This window comes from Lissotriton vulgaris, chromosome 3_1, assembly GCF_964263255.1.
Source record: "Lissotriton vulgaris chromosome 3_1, aLisVul1.2, whole genome shotgun sequence".
NCBI lineage: Eukaryota > Metazoa > Chordata > Amphibia > Caudata > Salamandridae > Lissotriton > Lissotriton vulgaris.
The window spans coordinates 1,747,348,277-1,747,375,435 of record NC_141689.1 but is presented as its reverse complement, the minus strand read 5'-3'; the positions used below and the strand labels follow the sequence as shown (position 1 = coordinate 1,747,375,435).

The 27,159-nt window shown below is 41.7% G+C and overlaps 1 protein-coding gene across 1 annotated transcript in view; it reads right to left on the bottom strand.

Moving 5' to 3' along the window:
- LOC147728404 (cilia- and flagella-associated protein 337-like) overlaps positions 1-25,944 on the bottom strand; it is a 378,048-nt gene extending 352,104 nt beyond the window's left edge. The window contains exons 1-2 of the mRNA XM_086963279.1: positions 25,818-25,944; positions 1,543-1,749 (exon numbers count right to left, since the gene is read on the bottom strand). Of these exons, the coding sequence (XP_086819405.1) occupies positions 1,543-1,740 (198 nt within the window). The 5' untranslated portion in view covers positions 1,741-1,749; positions 25,818-25,944. The remainder of the gene's footprint in view (positions 1-1,542; positions 1,750-25,817) is intronic.
- Between the last annotated feature and the right edge of the window lie 1,215 nt (positions 25,945-27,159).

Here is a 27,159-nt window from a genome sequence, read left to right as displayed (position 1 = left end):
CATATATGATTTAGGTATACATATGTGCAATAACCCTTATCAAATGTGATGAAATATTCAGATGAAGATCTAATATATCCTTTTACTATGTGACAAATTCATCGAGAAATATGTTCCAAGAATCCGATATGATCTTGTTTGTTTTTTAACATTGACAGTGGAGTATTGAATGTACAAATGAAACACCTGGCTACAACTTATAAGAAATGTTGTCTCTTAAGAAAAAGATGATTTAAAAACGAAACAAAAGTGTTTCTTTCATGAGTATAAACATGTACTATAACACATTTTTTATGAATATAGACAAATACTAAAAAATGTTTTGTTCTTTTTAGAAATAATTGGCTGAAAAAATATATGGTCCTGATGAAGACACTATAGCGTGTCGAAACGCGTTGACTACAGCCGAACCAACAATATACAGGATAGCAATGCTGTCCCTTGAATATTTTAAGAACACATGTTTTACTTTTGTTTATCAGCAAAAACTTTTAACTGTATAAATTATCGTATATACAAGGCATGTGTTTAAATCTCTTTTTATCAAAACAATTAAAAATCTTTTTTATCAGTACAAATGATTGTGTTATAGTTCTATGTTTGTGTTAGAGTTTTTGTGAAATATAGCCGGTGTGTCTCTTCTGTTAAAGTTAGCCTGGGTAGATACCGTTGCATTTGAAACTTGTTCTCTGCAAGGACACATTATAAAAACTCTATACATTGTTCCTTTTTGTATAATAGATTTTCAGTTCTTGTTACCATAGAGTAGTTTGGATTCTAATCCATCCTACAGTGTTTTGTGTCTTATACACCATTTGGTGTTTCTCTTGCATTCAATGTGGAACTTTCCAACCCAAAGTCTTATTTGTGAGCATGTTTTTATGTTAGTATAAGTAAATAAAAATCATTCAAAAATCTATTAGAGATTTTTCATTTTTTTAATCTGAACCAAGCAAAGGAAAAGAAAATGTTGCTGCTATTCATCCCACAAAAAGTTTTTTTTCCCCACAACTTAAAAAAGCTTTCAAATTTAACAACATTCTATAAATGTTCAACTTGTTTCCAATTGTTTAAACAAATTTGCAGAAGCGAAGTACCACAGGCTCACACACCTCTGCTTTCAACAACTCAGGTCTAGGTAAGAGATTCTGGGAACAAGCTATCTTTTTACCTACTGTCCTATAGTTTCGCGCTGTACCATTTTTTGCACCATGGAGATCCACTGTATTCACTATAATGCATGTTACCCTTTCTGTTTTTCTCTCCTTGCAGCTTTCCAAAGCTTTGCCCCTAATGCTTCCACCAGAGCCCTCTACTCTGCATCATTCTCTGTAATTACTAATCAGAATTGAAGTGTGGTTGGAGATGCTGATGGGTAAACATTTCTCTACAGCTGTTTGCTCCAGAGTTTAACTCTGCTTAAAGTCTGGTAGTACTTACTAGTCATGGACTTATTTTTCCTTATTGGAAACATAAATGACAACAAACTTTGACATGTAAGCCACATCAAGGATGAGCTCCTCAACCTTCTTTTCAACTTACGAGAATAAGTCGACTTTTCTTCAGTTTTAGCTCCAAACTCCAAATTGAAACCAGTCCATCCTGGCCAATCCCTATGAAAGTATTGTCTGGCATGGAAGAGATGTGGACAATGCTCTCTCTGTGTGGAGTCTCCATCACCGTAGCCGGAAGCTGGAAGGAGAGCTGCTGTATCTCTGACTTTAGGTCTTCCTCCTCCATTGTAATTTCCTGTAGCAAAAAAAGGGGAAAGTCAATCAAGGCAGGGTGATTTGAAATGTTCAAATGACTAAATAAGTATGTATTTGTATAGCCTGATCCCACTCAAAAGGCACCAGAGTGCTGGACAGTCTCAAAAGCAAAGATAATGCTTGGGTTCTGCAAGAAAATATAGACTACTCATGCATCTGGAATGGCATTCCTTAAAAAGGTCAGCTTTTTCCCAAACTAAAGGAGGATTGTGGCACTCCTGATGCATACAGCAATGGTGTTCCAGATCCTGGGTGCACAGATGGTGAAGGCCTGTGCCATGTATTTTTCTTTTTTGCACTTATGTGCCTGTAGTCTTGATGGTGTCATGAATGAGTGTGTGCCTAGAGCCCACACAAGATAGTGAGTTTATTAGCTAGGTAAGCAGGATGCAGGTCACAATAGCTTTGTAAATGATGCACCTAGTTTTAAAGATTGTTCAGATCAGCAAGGGAAGCCTGTGGAATTCCATCAGGGTGAGGATGATGTGGTCACATTATGTACCCGTAATTCCATCACTGTAAATCCAGTCTTTCTCTTTACAGTCATTATTGGAAGACTGGGGTGAGGAAGAGGATGAAGAGGCAATTATTATCACATTGGTAATCCCTCTGCCAATCCTATACCAGTACTTTTTAGGAGATGGTGTTTGTATTTTAAAGTCATTTAGACACCCTTGGAATCCAAGCAGACAACCAAGAAGCCACAAACAATAGATCCATCCCATCCAAAATATGAAAAACAGATAACACCTAGAAATAAGCATTATCAAAACCATAAAGGAGCTGCCTTGCAACTGATGATGAGTAATTTTCGTATTACTTTTTATTGCAATGACATGCCACAAAAATAAAGAGAAGAAAAAAATAGAAAACACGGCTTTGCCTAAATACGGTGGCCTTAAACTTTCAATAAGCATTTTATACTTTAAAAAAATGTTACGCGGACATATTCTACTTGCAACAGATATAGGAACCCTTTTTGCTTAAACGCACATCACTGTAAAATATGATTTTTATTGTTGCAAAGAAGGGTTACTATTGGCTTTGATTTACTGCAACCTGAAGCCATAGTTTAAACACACAAGGATGACTAAAAAAATAAAGGATAATGAATGCAAAAGGAACACAACATTGTCAAAATAAAGTATTATCACAGAAGCCAAGGCACTGAAGTGCAGTTCTTTCAAGTAGATGTTAAAGTGTGATCAGGTAACATGCAGTCACTCACAGTGCAAGACAGCCAGTGGCCAAGGTGGGCTGACATATTGTGCTATACTGTATGCTGTGGTGGGCGGAAGCAAAATGTGAATGACAGCTGAACAGATCAATGGATGATGAGCGCAGGCCTAAAGCCATTCTCTGTGTGTGTTTATACATGTACGCATTTGTATGTTTTTTATTAATTACAAAGTAGAGTCTAGAGCAGACCTAAAAGGCTTCCCAAACCATAAACACAATTAAACTTAACGACAAGGAAGGTCTAAGCACACTGCTAACTGAAACACATTTCATGGTCAGATTTGCAAAAATGAGGAACATAGAAAGGGAAACTCATGGGGGGGCGTGGCTTACGCGCCGGCGTGTGATGGCGCTGCCTTCGTGAGCTCCGTGACGACGCGGGAATCCCGACTGTTTTCCTGGTGTTTTCCCTGCACACGGAGACCGGCAAAAGCCATTTCTACACGGCGAAACATGGTCCCCGTGTATTGCGAGCAGCAGCGGCGCCCGTAATTGCCGCTTTAATATCTTTTGACCGCTGCTTCTTTTTCACTCACTACGGGACGCGGGCGGCCGCCATTTTGTGCCGCCGCGCTCGCGTCCCGTTTTCTGGCATCTCTAGCACCGTGTCAGCTCATCTGATGCATCCACAGCTCATGTTATGACAAGGTATGTGCCTAAAACTGCGCACCATGCTTCCATTGCATTTTCTTGACTGTTGGCGCCAGAGTTCTCCTCAGCACCTTTAGTTCTACTAACAATACTTCTCGGCGGTCATTTTGTGGTGCTCTCTGCGCAATGCTCCATACCTTCCTTTCTTACGCTATTAATCCTCCGTGGAACACCAAATAATTTCCTTGGGTCCCATATTCCATGGACGCTCTGCTGTTTATTTGCTACCATATTCCTGGATGTTTTTTTTGGCTACGCATAACACTGATTTTTGCTGCTTTTTGACGCCTGTCTTGTAGGTTTGAAGTATTGCTTCTCCAGTTCTACGTGTCACCTCTTCTAGGACCTCTTTTTTCCAGTACTTCTTATACCTCTACATATAGGGTCTCAGAACTTTTACTATTGCGGTTTGGCTTCCATTCCTGCAGTCCTCCTAGTTTGCCCCTCTGTTGGCATCATGTCTCAGGACGCAGGCCATGCGAGAGCGTCTGTCACCGGAACAAAACCAAAACGCCCTAAAAATGACCCTCCATCTCCAATTCGCACCTCTCAGAACCCCGTGCTGGATTCCATTTTAGAAGAGGTTCGTGGCCTACAACCTTTCATGGTGGCAACTAATGAGAAGCTAAAACAGATAGAAGACAGATGGGTAGTCATGGAAAACAAAGTCCTGCAACTAGAACAACGCATCAGTGACGTCCAGGATGTCTCTACTAAAATTCCTATTCTTGAAAAGGAGATACAGCAGTTGAAACTTCACACAGAGGACCTTGAAAACCGTAACAGGTGGAATAACCTCCGTATTTATGGTGTTCCGGAGTCCCTTGGAGAGGGCGATATGGTGACCTTCGACCGCAAACTCCTCTACGAACTTTTGGAACTCCAACCAGAATCTATCCCTCTAAACATACAGTGTGCTCATCGTTTGGGACGACCAACATCTAACCCGGCCAAACCCAGAGGTATTATCCTGCTTTTTCTGGAATTCACTGAATTGATGACTGTTCTTAAAGCTGCAAGAGCAAAACGTCGCCTCATTTGGTCGGGCCACACCATCTTCATAGCCCAGGATTTATCGAATGCTACGAATGCACGTCGCAAGGAGTTCCTCAATCTGCGTCCACGTATGAGGGAACTAAGCATCCAATATGGAATCCTACATCCTTGTCTCTGCAAAATAACCCACAATGGTCGTTCCCGTACCTTTGATGATCCACAGAAGCTTCGAGAGTATCTACAAACCGTCTCTACTTCCACGATGGACACTAATGGCTGAAACTAACTCTTTTCTATTTTTTGCATTCACTTTTCTTATGTCTTGACGACTGTTGTGGCCTTGTCCCGGTCTCTTTCTTGTCATTATTTGCTACGACTTTTCTTCTTGTTGATTATATCCTATCTATATTCCCGCGTTTTCCTCGCTCTGTAGGGTAGGCGCCCGCGTTGGCGTCTCCATGCTCCTACTATCTAGGTGTTCTCTTTTTTCTCAGATCTGGCGTCTTTGCCTTGATCTGTTTCTTATCTATTTCCTTCTTTTTCTTTCCTTTCTTTTGCTTCTTCTTTTCACAGGCCATTCATGTTTATCCCTTGCTCATTTATGTTCCGTTTTCTTCTTTGTGTCACTTATTTCCTTTCTTATTGCGAACTCCAGTACTCCTCATTGTTCCTCCTCACTTTTCCTATTGACTGTGATGCTCCTTCGTCTATTATTTCCCTATATTTGCCCGATTTGTATTGCCTTTGTTTATATTTCGTATTTGACTCTCATTTCTAACATGTTTGTCTCCATTGTCTCTCCTTATAGTTCCTTACCTGCAGTGTATTGGACCCAGTTGTTACCCTCCTCCCTTGCCTTCCATCATGTGTAACTTTGTAACGTGGAATGTTCGTGGTCTCGGCAACCCTGTTAAACGTCAAAAGGTATTGTCCCATTTATCCAAGTTAAATGCTCAGATTGCTTTTCTCCAAGAAACGCATTGTACAGATGTCGAATCGCTGAAACTTAAGAGGGCATGGGTGGGTCAAGTTGTATTTTCACCTGCGATTGATAAAAAAGGAGGTGTTGCTATATTATTTCGTAAAGGTTTGGATGTTCAAATTCTATCTTCTCAATCGGATGTTGAAGGTCGTTGGGTTATGTCAAAAGTGACTATACAAAACAAAACTGTGGTCCTCCTAAACATTTATGGTCCTGTCCGACCAGACCCTAAATTTTGGAATGATATCAAAATCCTCATTTCCTCCATTGACTGCATTAACATTGTCTTAGCTGGCGACCTTAACCAATGGTTAGACCCCTTTTCAGATAGACTATCTTCCTCCAAATTCCAGCCTGATAAGACTCATAAATCCTTCCAATCTGCCATTGCCTTCCGTCCCCTCTTCGACGTGTGGAAAACATGTAATCCAAACTCACTCGAGTATACATTCTACTCTAATGTTCACCACACCAGGTCCAGAATTGATTATATTCTAGTCAGCAAATCCCTTCTCCCTGCGATTCAGAAATCTGAAATTGGTTCTATTTTCCTTTTGGATCATGCACTTGTATATGCCACTTTTGACCTGGCCCACACCTCCTCCTCTTTCAATCGTTGGAAATTTAACACTTTCCTTCTCTCCGATTCTGTATTTATGTCTAAAGTTAAAGGTTTCATCTCTGAATACTTCTCCCTCAATTTACCCCAAGACACGTCAGTTTCAAATAATTGGGATGCTTTTAAAGCTGCATTACGAGGTTTCACAATCTCTTATGTATCTAGGAAAAAGAAACTCAACCGGGACAAATACACCGCCCAACTCTCCAACATTAAGACCCTAGAACATTCTTACTTCTCGTCCAAGAATCCAGACGCTCTCCTCCAACTTATTAAAGCCAAATCTGAACTTAATCAAATTGCCACAGTTGAAGCTTGCAACACCCTCTTGAAGGTTAAATCTAAATTTCATGGGGGTCAGAATAAAGCGGGGAAAATGCTAGCAAACTATCTCAAAATTAAATCTGAGCGAAAATCAATTGGCTCTATTCTCAATGAAGAAACCAATACAACGGTTTCCTCTGATGAGGATATTGCACAGGTTTTTCATAACTATTATAAACTCCTGTATACTGATGATACACACCCTGATGATGATGATCTCTCCCATTTCTTCAAAGACCTTCCTCCTCCCCCATCTCTCCCTACCGAATTCCATCAATTAGAATCTGAAATTACCCCTCAGGAAATTCTCAAGGCAATTACCTCCCTCAAGAAAGCGAAAGCCCCTGGTCCAGATGGTCTCCCAATTGAATTTTACGCCAACATGCATTCTATTTTTGTCCCCCATCTTTTACAACTTTTTAACTCCTTTATTGCAAATGCTAAAGCATCTGGCTCATTTTTGGACGCCCTAATAATCATAATCCCCAAACCTGACAAAGACCACTCCCTGTGTAAAAATTATCGTCCCATCTCCCTTATTAATTACGATTGTAAAATTTTTGCCAAAATTTTAGCGGCCCGCCTCGAATCCCTTATTCCTCTACTAATCACAACCGATCAAGTTGGCTTTGTGAAAGGTAGACTTGCAGCTGACAATGCCCGTGTTTTTGCCAATATTATTTCCCACAGTAATCGATTCAAAGCCCCTCTAGCGGCCCTTTCCCTAGACGCTGAGAGAGCGTTTGACCGAATTAATTGGAAATTCATGTTTAAAGCATTACATTGGTTTGGGTTTGGTCCCCACTTCATATCCTTGGTTAAACTACTTTATTCTGCTCCCCGTGCTAGTGTTTTTGTTAATAATCAATTCTCAAAATGTTTCCCCTTATCCAGAGGGACTAGGCAAGGCTGTCCTCTTTCCCCTTTACTCTTTATTCTTTGTCTTGAACCCTTCCTCATTAAAATCCGCTCTAACCCCCTAATTCAGGGATTCAAACAGTCACCGGTTGAGACAAAAATAACGGCCTATGCCGATGATGTCCTGGTCTACATGGCTAACCCTGTCTCTTCCCTTCCTCCATTTTTAGAAGAAGTCCGCTTATACTCATCTGTTTCTGGTTATAAACTTAGTCTCTCTAAAACGGAGGGTCTACCTCTCAACTCATCTTGTTACCAATATATGTTTGCATCAACTGATTTTGCATGGTGTCCCTCCAAGATCAAATACCTGGGTATTTGGTTCTCCTCTACCCTGCGTGACACACTCAAACTGACCTTTACCTCTCTTACTCAAAAAATTCAATCGCTCCTTCAATTATGGTCTCCTCTTTTCCTTTCATGGTGGGGTCGTTTAGACACCGTCAAAATGATGATTTCCCCACATATTTTATACACTGTATCCATGCTTCCTGTGAAAATCCCTAAATTGTATTTCAATCGGTTGAACTCCATCTGCTCCAAATTTCTGTGGAATAATAAAAGACCTCGTATTGCCTTACATAAACTTATACGCCCAAAATCTGAAGGTGGGGTTCGCTTCCCTGATTTCCAATCGTACCATTCTGCCTTTTTAATGAAACAAGCCTTCTCATTGGCGTTCGATTTCAATGATACCCCTCTACCCAGATGGATTGCTGTCGAAAGGTCCTTGTTAAAGGAATTTACTTTCCAACAATCCCTTTTCATGTCAAATTGTTCATTCTTGACTACACACCCTGTACTGAAATACTCACATACCCTACTGCACAACATATTCTCGAAAGACTCGTCTCCCCTACAAACTTTTCTTTCCTCTAGTGTATGGTATAACAAATATCTTAAGTACAAGGGTAAATCTTTCTATTTCAAGTATTGGAAAGAAAAGGATATTATGTTTGTATACCAATTTTTTTCCGATTCATCCATTATTTCATTTGATGTAATGCAAACTAAGTTTGATTTACCTGCACATTTTCGCAAAGAATTTGACATTATTACTTCTGCCATTTTGTCTCACCTATCTACCCTTCCTACTTTTGATCTCCTTCCTTCCCTTACTCCTTCCACTCCTCTATATCATATTGTTACTCAACAAATAACCAAAGCTGCTCTAATTTATAAACTGTTATTAGATAATGTGGGCCTTAGGCCTAAAACCGTTACTGAAACTGTTTGGGAAACTGATTTATCTTTCTCGTTATCTGTTGATGTTTGGGATCGATTATGGTCTAAACTGTTTAAGACTTCACTTTCGGCCCGTATTACTCAGTCACTTTTCTTTCTTTACCACAGAGCTCTTATTACCCCCGTAAGCATAACAAAATTCTCCCCTTCCTCCTCACCCCTTTGTTGGTCCTGTTCCTCTCACCCAGGCACACTCAAACACCTCTTATTTGATTGCCCGCCAGTTCTTACTTTTTGGAATTCAGTTTGGAAATATTGCATGCGTATTTTTCATTTCTCTGAACAATTTTCACCGTTGCATATTTTTTTAGGTTCCCTATCTGATGTTTTGGACTTACATTCGTATAACGCTAAATTGTTTGATCTTCTCATTGCAACTGCATTTAAAGTAATTTTATCTTGCTGGAAGGATAACTCTAAATTGTCTGTGCATACATGGTGGAATTTTGTATGTGATGAGCACAGAATTACAATTGCTTCTTCTTCCTCTGTCGCCTTAAAAATTAAATCTGATCTTACCTGGCTACCTTTCTCTACCTTCTTATCCTCTTCTCCCCCTCCCTAACCTTTCCTTCCTTTTTCTCTCTCTTCCTCTTTTTCTTTTCTTATCTTTCTTTCTCTCTACGATTTTCTTCCATTTCATAATTTATCTGAACCTTTTTTTCACCTCCAATTATCTTTCATGATTATCTCATATTGATTTTGTTCTATGTCATGTTGTTATATTATGATGTACTATTTTTCTTAAACAAAATAAAAACTTTATTAAACTGAAAAGAAAGGGAAACTCATTTCACCATCTGTTAAAACCTCTTCAAGCAGTTTTAGTATAGATGCCACTCATCACAGCTTGTGTTTAATATAAATCAACAGCCAGCACCTGGTCTGGTGGCTTAGTGACTAGTGCATCCACTGTAGGGTCCTGTGTTGGACCTCATGGTCACAGGTTCAAATCCCGGTGGGGCCGGGATTTGATGCGTCTGAGGTCGATAAAATGAGTATCATTGAGTTGGGAAACTAACAACATCTGTTATTCAGAGCGGAGATACACTCATGTGAACGTTCGCGTTACGTGTGTTATAGTCTACAAGTCATGATCTGCCCAGTGAATGACAGGTAGTTAACAAAGATAGGCTAATGAGGGGTATTGCGTTCTAATCAGGTTAACTGAACAATGAGGGGAATCCTTCGTCAACGAGCCCACAGCATTTTCACCGGTGTTGTTTTCATTATGTTGTGCTCGGTGTCAGCTGTGTTTCTGAGAAACCTGTCTTTCCTGTTTCCTGGGCAAGGAAGCCACGCGGGGCTCTTACAATCTGCGGCCACTCGACGAAACATAGCTATTGGAAGGTGAGTGAAGAACCAACACAGTTCGTCAAACCTGTCAGCTTAATAAGCATGGGCCATCCCTTTGCACCCCTCTCCTGGTGTTCTTCACCAGGAGAACCCCTGTGAAACAGTCCCTACAGGTGTCACCAACCGGTCGAGCCGTTCTTGCAGGAGATTGCCGGCAGTGACAATTAGCTACGCGTTAAATAGGGGTAACAAAATAAAAGACCAGTAAATGTCAAGAAAATACATTGTGCGAGATCCAACATGTTTTAAATTCACGAATAGTAAAATGGTTGTTTTAAACAATTAAAAAGTAATGTACAATATGCACAACGTACAAGATGAGTCAAACTCACTCTCATGTGCCAACTCTGTTCTAATAGTATTATATCAAAAGATTTAAATTTGAGAGTACTCTTTAGGCAAACATATTTCCTTTATCTTCCAAGCATATTTAGGTTTTTCGTGAATACACATGCTAGGACCGCATTAGGAATTGCCTCGAAACTGAACAACCGGTACCCATCCAACACAGGTGTGACCAATCAGGTGACCCTGCTAATAAAAGGGGTTGGGCGCATGTGCTGGTGGCTAGTTCAGTCACCTCATATATGCAGTGTCTGTGTCATCATATATTTAGTATGCGGGCTAGGGCCCACGACTTTACAGGCCACATAGTTACTGGTTGGTATGGTGAATCCGTGGATTAGAAAAAGCCCGCCATTATGCCAATGTCCCTGCTACTCCTCGCTGTCAGCCACACTTTTGCCCAGAGATTACAGCTGCTTTGAAGAGCCACAGGAGAAACTAGATTTACGCATTACTCCTAATCCAGATGGGTGTGGGACCTCCCATTACCAGCTCATTGGAGTTTATAAGCAATTTGTAATTCTGGCACTTCCAGATGTTTTCTATGACTTTTAGCAGATACCCAACGTAACAGGGTACGAGTCTGGGGTAAACGCGGGTGGACGGCGTCCCCCCACTCTTTTCACAGGGTGGACGCCGTCCCCCCTGCCAAGAAGCATGGCCCCACAGAAATAAGCTGAACGTGTCCCTCTGTAATTTTCAGACACCGGGACACGTTGAGGACGTGATGTCATGAGGTCGTTTGCATATTGTCAGTCCCCCCACTTCTTTTTAAAGGACTTGTGTCCTGCAACGTAAATCTGCTCCCAATGTCATAAGTAAAATTCTAAAAAAAAAAATCAGTATGAGTACAGTTTCAGTACACTGTAAAAGGAAAATGTTTACCACAGCTGGCACACAAGGAGCAGGAAATGAGGTAAATGGTTCAGAGGCCTAGTACTAGCATTCACTAAGAAGAGAACTTCGGATTTTTAGGATTCAAGATGGTTGTCAGTGAACAATTGTCCTGAAAAACCAGCACTTTAGCTGTGTTAACAGTGATGTGGTATTGGGAATGTCTTTATTGGTGGGCGGCACACATAAATATGCAAACTAAATTCACAATTACACAATAACACTTAAAAAAAACTTTATTTAATAATACATAAATGTAATAAAGTAAAAAGCAGAATACATTATCAAAATCAACATTATTATTAATTAATACAAATGCATTATTTTAATAAAATAATAATTACACCTTCACTATAAGCATTAAACATGGAAATTAGCAAATGTAAAAAAAATCTGCCCAAATTATTTTTTAAAAATGTAACTAAATAAATTGATTTCTAGAGTTAAACAAAACAGCATAAATTGTGATTAATTGGATCAAGCTGGGTTTATCCCAACTAGGAACACAGCCACTAATGTGAGGAGATTAGTGAGAATTATAGAAGAGGACCAACCTGGCACACCGAAACCCACGGTGCTTTCAGTAGACATCGAGAAAGCCTTTGATAGTTTGGAATGGTTGTACTTATATAATACACTAGGGTATTTTGGATTGGGAGATGACTTTGTGGATTGAACCAGGGTGCTGTACATATCCGCGGTGGCCAGGGTGAAGGTAGGAGCGTTGATATCACCCCAATACCGAGTGGCCCGTGGGACGAGACAGGGCTGTTCGCTCTCCCCATTATTGTTCGACCTGGTAGTAGAGCCATTGGCTGCAAAGGCCAGATTGGACCAGAGCTACGCGGGCTTGTTGTACAGAGGAGTTAGGCAGCATATTTCGCTATACGCGGATGATCTGCTGATGTTCCTAGAAGATACAGGAGATGCACTGGAGGGAGCGGCGAACCTGTTGTCAGATTTTGGAGATGTTTCAGGCCTACGGGTGAACTGGGCTAAAACTTGTCTGTTCCCGGTGAAACCCAATGAGTTGCCGCCCATTGTGTCTAGGGAAGTGCGCTGGGAGCCCATCTGCTTGGCATATCTCGGTGTGCATATTTATCATTAAGCCAATGACATGCTGGAAGGAAACGTGGGGAGATGTGTGAGAGCTTTGAAGGGTAGCATGGACTTCTGGGCTACTCTCCCATTATCAGTGATGGGACACATAGAGTTGTTAAAAATGGTGGCACTGCCTAGGTTGTTATATTTTTTTAGAACGTTACCTGTTTGGATCCAGTGCACGATCTTTAAGTCTTTGAAATCCTTGATTGTAGGGTTCCTATGGGGGACTGGCAGAAGGAGAGTGGCCCAGGCGACATTGATGAGACCAAAGGCGGAGGGGGGCTAGCGGTCCCTGATTTTGAGCTGTACTATTTTGCTGCTCAATTGCAGGTATTGACACAAGCAGTAGCAAGGGAGTTCAGGGGCCCAGAGGATCTGAGAGGCAAGGGGATTCTACGGCATGTTTTTTCCTTTATAGTTATGCAACAAAAGCTGGATCTTAATGATCTTTCCATGGAATTGATGACATTGAGACTGTGCTGGAATCGTACTCAACGTAGGGCAGGAGTGCTACATCCCTATGCGCCCAAAATCCCGTTGGGGATGGCCACAGCATTGCCTCACGGAGGGGATTGGACGCCCTTGATGGACTGGGAGCAGACGGGGATCCAGGTCCTTGGGGATTTATATGAGGACGCAGAGCTATTGTCTTACCAGGTCCTAAAGGAGAGGTATGATTTACCCAGGGGGGGATTCCTGTTACACGCCGCACTAGTTCATGCACAGCGGGCACAGTAGAAGGAAGGGCTCACGGAACCCAAAATGACAACGGCATGCCAATATGTGATGATGGCGGCTGGGACCTTTAAGGCGGTCACTTGTCTATATTCCAGAATCCTGAATGAAGGGTTGGCGCCACTGGACACCTTGAGGTTAAAATGGGAAACAGGCATTGGGAAGCCAATACCGGAGACAGCATGGGAACAAATAATGCGTAGGGCTTGGAAAAGCACGAGGAATGCAAGATTTCAATTGGTGCATTTCTTTATACTACACAGGGCATATTTGACACCGGTTAGGATTAGGAAGTATTTTAAAGTGGAAGATGCAGCATGCCCTCGGTGCACGGGCGAAGGGGTAGATTTGGAACATATGCTGTGGGAGTGCCCTAAGTTGGGGGACTATTGGAGAGATGTAGGAAACATATTGAATGCGGTAACAGAGCGAAACTGCATTGGTTCCCTCATACATCCAAGACCAAGGGGACGAGCAAATTTGTGGATATGGGGTTACTGCTAGCGAAAAAGGAAATAACAAAACATTGGAAATCGAAAGAAGGCCCTACCAGCAAGAGGTGTAAGGCTGAGCTATTTAAATGGGCTGGTGGCGAGAGTGTTCTTAGATATCAGCAGGAAAGTCATCTGAATAATGAGAAGGCACTAGACTCAACAAACGCGTGGGAGACACTAGTACAATCTCTATCTGATCACCAAGCAGAGGAAGAGTAGGAGGTGGAAATTAGGCAAGGAAGAGACCCCTTCTGGATACATTATGGGAAATTCTGAATAGTAGCTACATCACGATATAAGATTGGGAAAAGTTGCACAAAATGGGGAGGGTGCGGTAATGGGGTGGGGGTACCGTTAGCAGGAGGACTACAGTTAGTAGTACTAAGTTGAATAGCACGATTACATGTGGATCGTACGGCCCTGGATATATTGAATGTGGAATATCACTGGATGCTATGTGTAGATACACTAGGTAGGGGAGGGGCACTGGAAGGCTTGATGCATGATGACTATGAATGTTCAAGAATTGTGTAATTCGTGATTATAAAACGAATAAAATATGTTTAAAATATAAATAAATAAATACATAAAAACGTGACTAATTTTCAATAAATAAAAAATATAACTTAGAAATGTACATTTAAACATAAATAATGATGTACAAATTAAAATGAATCTTTATAACAAACATAAAAAAAATGTACAAAATATTAATTTTCTAATTTTTGAAATTTAGAAATTATGTAAGAAATTTAAAAAAATCTTACATTACATACACGCAAATGTACATATTTTCTAAAATATCAGAGAACATTCACATAATTTTTACAATTTTATTCCCAAATTAACATTCACTAATTTTAATAATCTCCCCACCCTTTTCTTAGACATATCCAACATCCCACTCTCATAACATAAATACATTTACATTAATTCTAAATATTAATTCAATTTATAAACAAATGTTTTGTAAATGTGTAAAAATTACTACAAAAATTAACCCATAAAAATGATATTATGTACAATAGTTTCATAAATAATAATGTTTACAATATTAAAAACACACTTAAAACAATATTTTTGCCTTCAATATTTCTGTCAACAATATTTTTGTCTTCCCGATATTTTTTACACAACATCTATGTTTCACCATATTTTTTATTTGAATTTTGTCCAAACACAATCGGAAGTACAGCGCCAAGTAAGAAGTAACGTTTGAGTGAATCTGGGTGCAACAAGAGTGAACGTGTGTATTATCAAAGACAAAGTCTGATTGAGTCCTTGTGGGTCTGAATGGAACAGGCTATTATCAGAAGCAGATCTTTCAGTGAGCCGGAGTGTCATTTGGGTAATATCTGATTAAATGTTTGTGTTAACAGGATGGAATCTGAGTTGGTCTGTGTATTATAAGCGGTAGTATCTGAATGAATATGTTTATCATCAGGAGCAGAGTCCAAATGAGTATTTAATATAACAAACTAAACTATGAGTAAGTCTATTAGCAGGAGCATAATATCACTCTATGCAAATTTGTTCGAATAAATTTTTATATAACCAAGAGCAGCTTCTAAGTGATATTGTGAGAACTGGAGCTGTGAGTATGAGTGTTTTTAAAAAAAAAGTCTGAGTAAATCTGGGTTTTATTAGAAGCAAAGTAATTTGGCGACACAGCTCCAATGGCTGGCATGGTGGCTTGGTGGGCACAATTTGACAGAGGTGGGCTCCGAGACAGGAGTAATCAGTCTGGATCAAGATTTATTCCTTCCCAGCTTGGCTTTGCCTGTGCCTACTAACAGCCTCCTTTGGATGGCATACGAGTGCCATCGCCGAGCAATGCATATCACGTCCAGCATCACATTATATGCACCCAAGATCCCCTTGTGCTCTATTCGAGTTTTCAGAGAGGACACATCCGGGAGGGACTGGCAATGTGGGATACTGCTGGAGTGAGCTCGCTAGGCAACTTATTCTTTTATGGAGTGCTCATCCCATTTGATCTGCTGGCAGTACAAACAGGACCCCCAGCAGGTCAGTTCCTGATGCACACTGCAGTAGTGTAGTAAAAGAAACATAAAATGATCATAGTTTGCATTATTATCATTTAATGTTTTCCTCAGCTGTAGCTTTGTATTAAGAACGGGGCTACCTCGACCACAGAGAAGCAGGGGAAAAGTGGTTTGCCCACTCCTAAGTGCACATGACTGTTTGGCCGGCACTCTTGGGCCGGCCAAACATTCATGTGCACTTCTCACTACAGTCTGCGTGGAGAACATGCCTAGGCCCCATTCACTAGCTGAGTGCCGATCCAAGGCGCTCAAACCAATCACAACCCTGCATTTTAGCATTTTAACATTTTAGCATTTTAGCATTGTGATTGGCTATCGGGAGGCTGGGAGCTGGGTGCTTCCTGCATCCTGAATCCTGCTGCGGGACCGGAGTCAGGATGAGGAGGAGGGAGGAGAGGCTGCGGTCATCCGTCAAGGGTAAGTGTTTTTGTTTTTAAAACTTTTTTTGTCACCCCCCCCTTCCTCTGCCTTCGCCCTTCCCCCCTCTACCACCCAGGTCCAGTAGCAACTGCTACCAGCCGCGGCCAGTAGTGGGAGTACCGGCCGGGCGGTGACGTTGGGAGGGGGAGAGGCAGGGTGGGGTGTAATAATGTATGGATTACGGAGTTTAACAGGTAAGTAAACATAGAAATAAACAAAACGAATTTCGTTGCGCACACTACATCACATTTGGTGATGCAGTGCACACAACGAAATTTGTTTTATTTATTTATCTGTTTACTTACCTGTTAAACTCTGTAATCCATACATTACTACCCCCCACCCTGCCCCTCCCCCTCCCCACGTCACCACCCGGCCAGTAATCCCACTACCGGCCGCGTCTGGTTGCTACTGTCCAGGACGGGGCCTTCATCCCATTGGACTTGCTGGTGAAACAAACAAGACTTCCAGCGGGCCAATTTCTGATGCATAGACGCCTCGCACTTGAACTGGAGTGGATGTGGGGCATCACTGACACTGAGCTTGTTCGTCACCCCCTGACCCAGGTCCTCCACACAATAGGCGCTCTTTGATATTCTGGCTTTCAAAAGCTTTCTCTCATGTGACACAGGACCCAATTGTTCCCCTGCAACAACACTGGGAGCATGACATAGAGTGCGGGCTGACCCAGAAGGAATGGGGCAAAGTCCTGGCACACACACAAAAAGTCTCCTGCAGCGTCCAGTACATTCAGTTAAACATACTACATCAAACCTACCTTGCACCAGCCAAATTGCCACAAATATACCCTATGGCATCCACTGATTGCTCTCGCTATCATGTTTTTGCAGCAGACATGATACACATGATTTGGTCTTATCTGAATGGTTGCACACTTTAGACAGAAGTATGCACAGCCATAACTCATGTTACAGGCTGCCCAGACCTGGATGGGGTGGAAAGCTGTATGCTGGGTCTCCACAAGCACCAAAGAGTGGGCTGTTCCACTAACCGCTTTATTGACTTGCCGCTGTTGATAGCTTGACGACCGATATTGACGCACTGGAAAGACCCTACGCTCCCGGGCATTGAGCACTGGTAGGCAGCAACCATAAAATGGGGCATGGAAAAGGCTATGGTACTCCAGCGGGAAGAGATTGAATGTGTGAGGAAGAGGCGCATAGTAGCTGTATGGGATGAGCTACTGTCCACTATCCAGAGGACCCCAAACATCAAGGAGGGCTCTGACTAGTGTGCTACGGCATCCCTCGCGATTGTAGCACCACCCCTGACTAGGTATGGCCTCACCTCCCTGGGGTGGACGAACCAGAATAGGAGCATAGCTCCATTAACACGTTCAAGCCACCATCTATTGCTCCTGGCGGAGGATCAGATTGCCCCAACCCCCTTCCCTTGGAGCGAACTGCAGGAATCTTTATACTGCATTTGTTTTTTCTGTTATTGGGGGGATGAAGTTATAGGCTTATGTTTGTTTACAGTTGGGTTGAAGAAGGTTGGAATAATATGCAATCATATTCCCGTATTGTTATTGACACATTTGCACCACGACATTGAGTCTGTAATTGTACAATTGCATATTATGTGAAGAAAGAGGGAGTGACCCTACTGACCAAGAGACAGGGTACCACAGGTAAACAATAAAGGAAATCTCTCTTGGACCTAAACCATTATTTTTCTCACATTTCATTCAGCTGTATTCATGCCACCAACCATAACAACACTTTAATACTTCACAATAATCACAAGCATGGCCCCAAAAATACAAATATAAAAAACACATAGATAGAGTCTATGACTAGTATTGCAGAATATTTTTATTAAGAACCACCATTAAGAACCACCATATAACGTTTTTGGGTTAAAATCAAATAACGCAGATGCAATTTTATACAATAAATGATAAAAATCATAACATTTGAAATACACGAGAGACAGACAGACAGCATGTGAAACATTAAAAACATCATAGCATGGTTATTCCAAAAGAATCGGTCCACTAATTAATATTAGATTAGACATAGAAAGTTCCTTGAATATAACCCTACAAGAACAGGGCGTTGACGCGTTTTTGTAGTAGCAAACTATTTAAAAGACCACCTTCATCAGGACACGAATAATAATTGTCTCTCCTATTGATGATACAATTTCATTGCACCAATTTAAAAAACACACATTAAAAACATCATGACCATATGTTGTTGCATCATTCAAGTCACAATTGCATATAATCAAAACACAAACTTGAAGCCAATGCAGGCCATTTATCCAATCTGTAGCCTCTAAGTACAAGAACAAAGATTATCAATATGATTTTACAATTGTTTATAGGGGTCCAAAACTGCCATAAAATTCACTCCTCATGCATTCACTAAATGTAAAGGACACCACTCATTCAGCCTTCCCACACAATACTCAATCTTTTATGGAACTATTAGTTAAAAAATAACTGGCTACATTATTCACAGGTATAGTGCTAAGGTCACATGTGCCCTTGAGTGTAGGAAAAAAGAGGAATATCTCACCTATCCTACTTCTCTTACCAAGAGTGAATACGTCTGATATGTGTTAAATTATGAATGGCATCTCGTCCAAAATATCAGAAAATATAATCCAATAAGACCACATACATAGACTTGATTTTAAACAACTATATTCCATTACACCCATCTCAGTGGTACGTATTGAATGATGTGTCACCTTTCACCACAATATGGGGACACAACGAGATCCTGTAAACAAAATAAATCTCGGAATTAATTGAACGATGATGACCTACAGGACTATCCCACATCTCCTCATTAAGAAAGACTATTTTAATAAATCTACAACTCATAGTGTTTGTCAATGTAAAAACTGAATATTCCTCAAGTCTTAAACGGAGTCCAGTACGTTATTCATCAGGTACAGGTAAACGCTACTCCCCTGTTATATCAGTGGCATCCTAAATGGGGGACATAAACAATGGGTTTATATGAGTGTCCCTTTGATACTCTATTTTAATTCGCAACCCTGTTAATCCCTATTCTCTTGTAAATATTCCACAAGTGAGAATATCATCACACCTACCTTTGATTTACGTATTTTATCCCTCAATTCAGGAGATCTTAGAATATCTTCAACTTAGTCCTAACGTGCCAAGAGACGATACATTTTTTGGTCACCGTTATAAATTCCCTTTGTTCTAATCTGAAATAGTATTAAATTACATCTTGGTATAAAAGATATAGTATAATGCCAAATAGAAGACAATGTGAATAAAAGTGGAGAAGTGTGGCTCACTGGTTAGAGCAGGCAGACCCTGAAGCAGAGGTCAGACCCGGGACCAGGGTTCAATTCCCGACGCGGCAGGGTCTTGAGCTCAAATGTCCACGGACTCGATAATTCTCGCTTCGGTGCCTGACCTAATCATGGGTTCACACTCTGCAACTCTGGGCATTAAGCTTGCTTAATCTCCACAACGGCCCCCCGCGGCGGGATGCCTGGCTTTCACCTTGGGGATGCCCGTTAGGGGCTATCTCACAGGGAAAAGCCAGGACGGGTTCCCAAGGCAAGCGCCGAGATGCCTCCGGGTGATTCGAGCGCTATATAAGAACATACAAAAAAAAAAAAATATGCAAAAAGAACAATTGATGGACAGAATGCAGAACAATGTCATACATTCAGCCCAGTACAGAGATCTGGGCCTAAATCCATCATTTTATTGCTCACCATGTAATTCCAGTTTGTACCCAGCCATATGCAAATTAGTCTTGACCCTGCGCCCAATGGAACAGTCCAGTCCGAACTGCCAGGCCAGGTCCTCACTGGACTAGAAACAAGCATCCTAGGACCGGTTTCGGGTTTTCAGCCCTCATCAGCCAGGATAGCTTGACTCCAGTGGCATGGAGAGCGCTGGACCCATGTCTGGGCATACCAGTCCCACTCTGGGTAACAAATGCAAAAAGAACATATCCATTGATCTAAGAACTGAACCTAGAGTTATCTCCATTAATACAGACTCATGACCCCCTATACAGTTGCATGAATGCTCCCTTTATAATTGTGTGAGTGCTCGGTCGGGTCATTACTCCCTACGCATCACACTCTGTGCCGATCCCAAAGTATCCTAATCTATATAAGTCCTTACTTGTAACAAAGGCTCAAAGGTGGCGTTCTCCGCCGTTCTGTTCCTCTTAGCAAATGGCTAACGAAAGACCCGTATTCTCCCCAGCTACATATAAGCCAGTAAATAAGCCGCACCTGATGTGCCTGACATACGTCATCGAGCAGCGACTCGTGACTAAAGGGTGTATTGTTTAAAGCAGCAATCGCCCCCAAGGATCTCTAGCGGGCCCCACAACACTCCTAAACCGCTCAAATTTAGGATGTCATGGAGACCACGCTTCGGGAACCTCATTGGCGGGTCTGCAACTGCAGGATTTGTTGCTTAAAGCAGCAATCCCTAACAAGGTTCTCTTGTGGGCCCCATTAATACTCACGAACGGCTCAAATTCGGGGTATCAAGAAAAACCCAGTAACGAACCTCATTAGTTTACGTAATCAATCTTAACTACCAATATATTGACCCCTTTATTCCTAAAATCAAAGGTGGCGCACTTAATAGGTGGTTTGAACAACCAACCATATGGTTGTCCTGTGTTGTATGTTCTCAATGGGTACTAATCTGCTATATACTACCATACCTACATACTCATAGTGAACGCAATGTTTCACATGTTGTCTGTCTCTCGTGTATTTCAAATGTTATGATTTTTATCATTTGTTGTTTAAAATTGCATCAGCATTACTTGATTTTATCCCAAAAAAAATTATGACGGTTCTTAATAAAAATATTCTGCAATACTAGTCATAGACTCTATCTATGTGTTTTTTATAATTGTTTTTTGGGGGCCATGCTTGTGATTATTGTGAAGTATTAAAGTGTTGTTATGGTTGGTGGCATGAATACAGCTGAATGAAATTTGAGAAAAATAATGGTTTAGTTCCAAGAGAGTTTTCCTTTATTGTTCAATTGCATATTATGATGATATGGAAGCAGCCGTTGATAATGTAAAACTTTAATAAAGATGGTTTGAAAAAAAATCAGGAGGAAAATGTGGGCAAATCTGGTTATTTTCAGGACTAGAGCTTTCAGTGAGTCTGTGTATTATGGGGCAGAGCTATGAGTCACTTTCATAATCACTCATGATACAGTTTTTATGGACTCCTGGTCACATCTAGATCTCAGCTCAGAATGACTATTGATTTTTGCAATGTGTTTGGGTATTTCGGGAGGGACTCTCAATGAGTCTGGGTACTGAAAAGAGCATGCTTCCAAGTGACTCTTTGTATTATCAAGAGTAGATCTATAGGTCACAGTGCATTATCAAGATTAAAGTTATTGTACGGTATGTCACAATGTCGGTCGAAGCTTCCTATGACCGACACTGGTGGAAATGGGACTGATCGGTGGTCCCGACTGCCTAATTATGATGCGACTGCACTTGGTGTGGTCCCATTCTCCTATTTCTCTATGAGAGCTTGTGTTACGGCTGTAAACCTGGCAAAACACAGGCTATCATAGAGAAATAGGATATTGTGCTAATTCCTGCACCCGGCTGTAACTGCCAAGGTGTCTGCCACAAGGTGCAGGGATTAACAGAGTGTCCCCTCCCCAACTTGAGCTTGTCGGAAGCCAGCCGGAATGACTGTCCGGTTTCAATTCAGATCGGCTGTTATTGTAATCAGCCGGCGGAAATTGAAACAGATGATGTCAGTCATAAAACCTCCGATCTAAGGTCAGAGGCTTTACGACCGACATCGTAATAGGCCCCATAGTTATTGCACAAAACTATGAGGTTAAATTATTGTTCTATGAAAAGCCACTCTGATGGAAAATATCCCAGTTCACTGTGCTACTAAATGGAGTTAGTATACTAGGAGCAAAGACTTACTGGTGGTATAAATCACAGTATTCCTGATGTCCATTTTAGGTCTTGCCTACGCAGCGCGCATGCGCTTTATAGGAAAAAGACCTTTTGCAATTGACACAGCTTTGCAGGCTAAAACGTACAAGCGTTGCATTGCTTTCAATGGCAACGTGTGCACGTTTGGCGATTCCCTTGCGGGAGCGAGCTTTGACGCCATGTGTTAGCAATTATCGCTCCTGCCGCTGCTCGCTCTCGCAAGGGAAACGCTTTCACTTTTGCCGACACTGGCCGAAGTGGACTTCTGTGTAATCGACACAGCTTTGCAGGCAAAAATGTGCACCTGTTGCATTGCTGTCAATGGCAATGCGTGCACGTTTGGCGATTCCCTTGCGGGAGCGAGCTTTGGCGCCATGTGTTAGCAATTATTGCTCCTGGCGCTGCTCGCTCCCGCAAGGGAAACGCTTTCACTTTTGCCGACAATGGCCGAAGTGGACTTCTGTGTCTGCTTGTTCCATGTATATTCGTCAAATGCAGGTGTTGGAGTGACGCCAGTAAGCACTGCAGCCTGTCTTTTGAAGTGTACACTTATTCTGTACATTTCACAGCCCTCTCCAGAAAAAACGACATACCGCCCTCCGGATGGCCTGTGCTTCCAGGCAGCCTGACCTGCAATTAGAGAGCTATACAAAGGCACCCCCGTATTTCCTTTTTTTATTTATTTAAAAAGGCAACGCCTTAATTCTAATGAGTAAATAAAGGCTGGACAGTTGGAAAATGTTCCCTTATTGTGCAAAGCTGAATTATGCCGAGAAGTATTTTACGATGAGACGCTCTTAAACGAAACGCGCAAAAGTGTGTCTCCATAGAACCATTGCTTCCGTGGAAACCAGCACAGCTGGCGACCACTTGAGTGCACAGCCCCGGGCAATTAGCGCTGGCGACAAACAATTACAAAGGCAAGGCTACTTCTTTTTACACGCCTGCCATAGTCCTCTGTTTACTTATATACTTCAGATGTGTTGGTTTCCTTCTGTATTTACTTTCTCAATGAAAGATAACTGAGCTAAAGACTGTGTTTCTTTAAAAAACAAAAAATCCCTAAACGGGTATTTTCCACTGGTACGTACTGCGACTTCATGCATTTTTAGTGGCAGGTCTCCCAACTTATTGGTTCATCTCTTTATCCTTCAGAAATACAACCTGGGCTGCATTGCATTCATGTACTCTGTCTCACAAACAACCATGTTGTGTGCTCCTGACAACATTCCAGGCGAGCTGATTGGCTTTCATGTTCATTTAGGAAACATTGCAGCGCGCAAGGGTTGCAGCATTCAGCATAGTTGTCAATCCATAAAACGTGTCGTGGGCTGGCCTCTGGTTGGCAGCTTGCAGAAAATACTCCCCGAGTCAGCCCCGTGCTCACCCGTCACCCAAGAGGCACATTCTTTAATGAGTAACACCCTGCCTCTGAATTAACAGCAGAGGATAGACATATCAGAGAGACGTCTGACTTGCAAGAAGGCAACAAGTTTAGAAGCAGCCTTCAATGTTTTAAAGAGCTGTTTATGACTTGTAATTATGGTTGCACTACGCAACGTTCCTACATCGTAACATAAGGTAAGAGAACACCAGCCATAACTTAAAAGATAAAGGAATATTAATTATTCTAACTGGAATGAAGAGGGCCTATTTAATACCACCCTATTAGTATTAATGTATTTACACACATCATGAAGGAGTGTGTGGTTGTGGAGCCAAACAGGGCCTGGCCTCTGCAAGGGAGTCGTTTCTTGCACACCTTATCTTGAAATTTTCTTTATCCTTTTACAATCCATTTCTCTTATCCTATCCCTTCTGCTGAGGGAAACCAGCCCCCACCCCCCCCCACCCAACCTGTACATTTGGGTAATGTTCTTTTGATGGTATCAGCCACCAAAGATGTTGAGGTTCCAATCATCTGTCCCACATCATTCCCTTTGCAGCCACTTATTTTCATCAAGGTCTAATTTTGTATGTACAAGCACTGTGCATGCTGGACTTTTTGAGTCCATACATAGAGTTAAAAGGGAACTTACAGGTCCTAGAATGCAAAGTGCAAACGAAATGTCAGGTTTGACTGATGGCGTAATAGATGACAAGTGACCATGCATCCCATTGGTCACAGTTCCACTGCTAATACTTTCATTTCGACTTTCACCATTGATTATGTATAGATGTAAGCAAGGCAGTACCTTCTAACCAACAATAAAAAAACAAGCATTTGCATAGTCAATCGGTCTCGCTTTTGGGACCTTATATAAGTATGTAGTTATGCAGCACAATATCCTTGGTGGAACAATATCAACTGTTGCTTGGCTAAACACTTATAAGGTCCCAAAGCCGAGACCTATTGGCTATGCCAATGCTTGTTTTTCTTGCACCATATTCAAAGTTACCATAACCTCTGCAGTGGCTCAGTGTTTCAGATAAACAACAATTCATTTGTTACACCAACATTTCCTGAAGTACATATGTTGTTCAAACTGAGCATAAAATGATTTAATAGCTCTATAAAACAGCATTTAAGGTCACAAAGTGCTTGCTGTAGAAGATCACACATTTTGATAGCATAGTCATGATCCTCTGGATCCATATAATTAGGAATATGTCTCAAAATTCACCAATGAACATATTTTTTTCAAATATTGTGTGGAGGAATTAATCAAGCTGAGACCAACAACACCTCCACTTTGAAAATAGTTGAAGTAATAATGCAAAGTTGCTAGCTGGTCAGCTCGGGCTTCTGCATTTTAGTCTGTATCTCCAAGCCTGACAACCTTTTATGATCCTGGGCAGATCACTGTATCCCCCTGTGTCTTTGCTCCCTAATTTTCAGGAAATTGTGAGAGCTGCTTACAAGTGACCTGGTTAGTACCACGCTTTATATGGAAAGGTGGATCTCTGCTTTCAAACCATGGTCATTTCTCAAAACAAGTCAGCTACTGAAGGTTTATTAGACAGGTATTAAATAATTGATGTATTGTATGGCAGGATACGTTTTCTTTACTTGCAACTTGCAAGTGTTCAGTATTCAGTATGTCGTATCACTAAGGACTGTCTATCAGGATACCATAGGCTCTAACCAGCAGTGCTTAATTTGAGCCGATGGTTGCCGGTTGGGGACACCGGCACCTGTTTTTGCGGATCGGCACTTACTTTTGGGGGCCCGCACTTATTTAACATCAGTTTTTTGCGGGCGCAAACTAGTGAAAAACTCACAGATTGGAAAGACGGAGGAATAGAAAGGAGGCGAAATAGCCACAAAGGGAGAGAGCAGGAAACTGCAAGAGCGAGATAAAGGGGCAGGGAGTGTCTGGATTGAAGAGTCATGAGGAGGATTTAAGACTATCAGAATTTGCATAGGGAGCGCCAACATGTATTCAATAGCACTGACCGCGGACTTCTGAGCAGCGCTTTGGACACGGACACTCATTCTTTTATGTATTAGGCACTGCTAACCAAAGCGCGTCACCAAGTGAATACTTTTAAAGAAGTCAAACAAACAGTAGCGTGGAAACCAGAGTCTGGCACATTCACGAACATTCACTGCATTTTTGTTTGGCATAATCTGATATAGAGTCACCTGCCCCATTGATTATCCTCTTCTCGCCATTCGAAGTTTAAAGCAAAAAGCCCAGCCCAGCAGTCTAGAAACGAGCGAGAGACGAGAAGAGAGCGGGTACTCACTGACCTGGGGGTTTCTCTCTCCCAGAGCGGCCTGTTTGTGGAGACTCCCGGGCTTTTCGACGGCTCCTCAGAGGCTGCTGCTGCCCGGCAGCTCTGCTCCCTCAAAGGACCTTTTTACTTCAGTAATGCTGAAGTTGCTATGGGGACGTCATTTTCTAACACCCAAACAAAAAGCTGCTAATACTAATCACAGGTCTCGAACAACCAACTCCGTTTTTATGTTTTGCTCAAGTAACGCGTTCTCCTGAAACAATGCGCGAGGAGCACGAAAACAGCCGCGCGCCGGAAAACCTCCAAGCGATGGAATTCCGAATGTAAGAGGCACATAGTGATCTTTCCTGAAAGAGCTGTTCTGGAGGAACAGCCTATCCTCTCCTCGTCATCAATAAAACAAAGAAAGTAATCTTGGTCAGGTATGCCAAAGCTTTGAAAATAAAAAAAGGCTGACTATTAAGCTGACTGGTCTCCCAGGAAATGTGGTGGTTTCACAATCAATATTCCAAAAGATTGTGCTCATATTGTTTGCTAACATTGGTAAGATAAAAAAAAATATGCACAAAGTCTGTGACCGCAAACCATTTGTTCTTGAGGTTTTTTTTGCATTCCTATGAATTTTATGATGCATTTATAGGTCATCAGGATACTGAGCAGGTAGGTCAGTAGGCATCTTTAATGGATGGAGCTACTGTACCGGGATAACCATAATGATACCAATAATTATAAGTGTCTCCATCTGGGCTTATACAGAGAGTGTCAAGAGATGCTATTGCATGTGATTACAGGGTGGGGAAGAAAACAAGGATACGCCCAGTGCTTTAAATGGGCCGGGACGGTCCGGTGCAGAGTACCAGCACTTTTTTTATTTTGAGAGGGAGAGTACTGGCACTTCCCAAGAGAAATGTAATACTTTTAATTGGAGAGTAGCAGCACTTCTCAGAAACAAGCAGGTACTCTGGTACAGAGTACCTGCACTTCTATTTTTCCATTTCAAGCACTGGATACACCAAAAGAGTGTCCCAGATGCACATCCGTTTCCAGTTGAGGGGTTCTTAACCATAAGTGGTCCGACAAACTGTTGTCAAAAAGAGAAAATATAGAAGAAAAGAGAAAACAAGAACTGGCAAAGCCAAAATGTCTCTGCTGTACATAGCTGACCTATAGACTTTGACAAGGCATGCTTAAAACCGGCATGTGCGGCAGCCTGGGAATAGGAATGGGAAAAGACACCCATTCCATGAGGGCTGCCACGCATCATGGTGCACATGCGCAAGCATGCGTCATGAAATGTGTGTGCATGCATTGTGACGTAGCCACCATTTTGTTTGTTTTGCAAATTTACTGTTCAA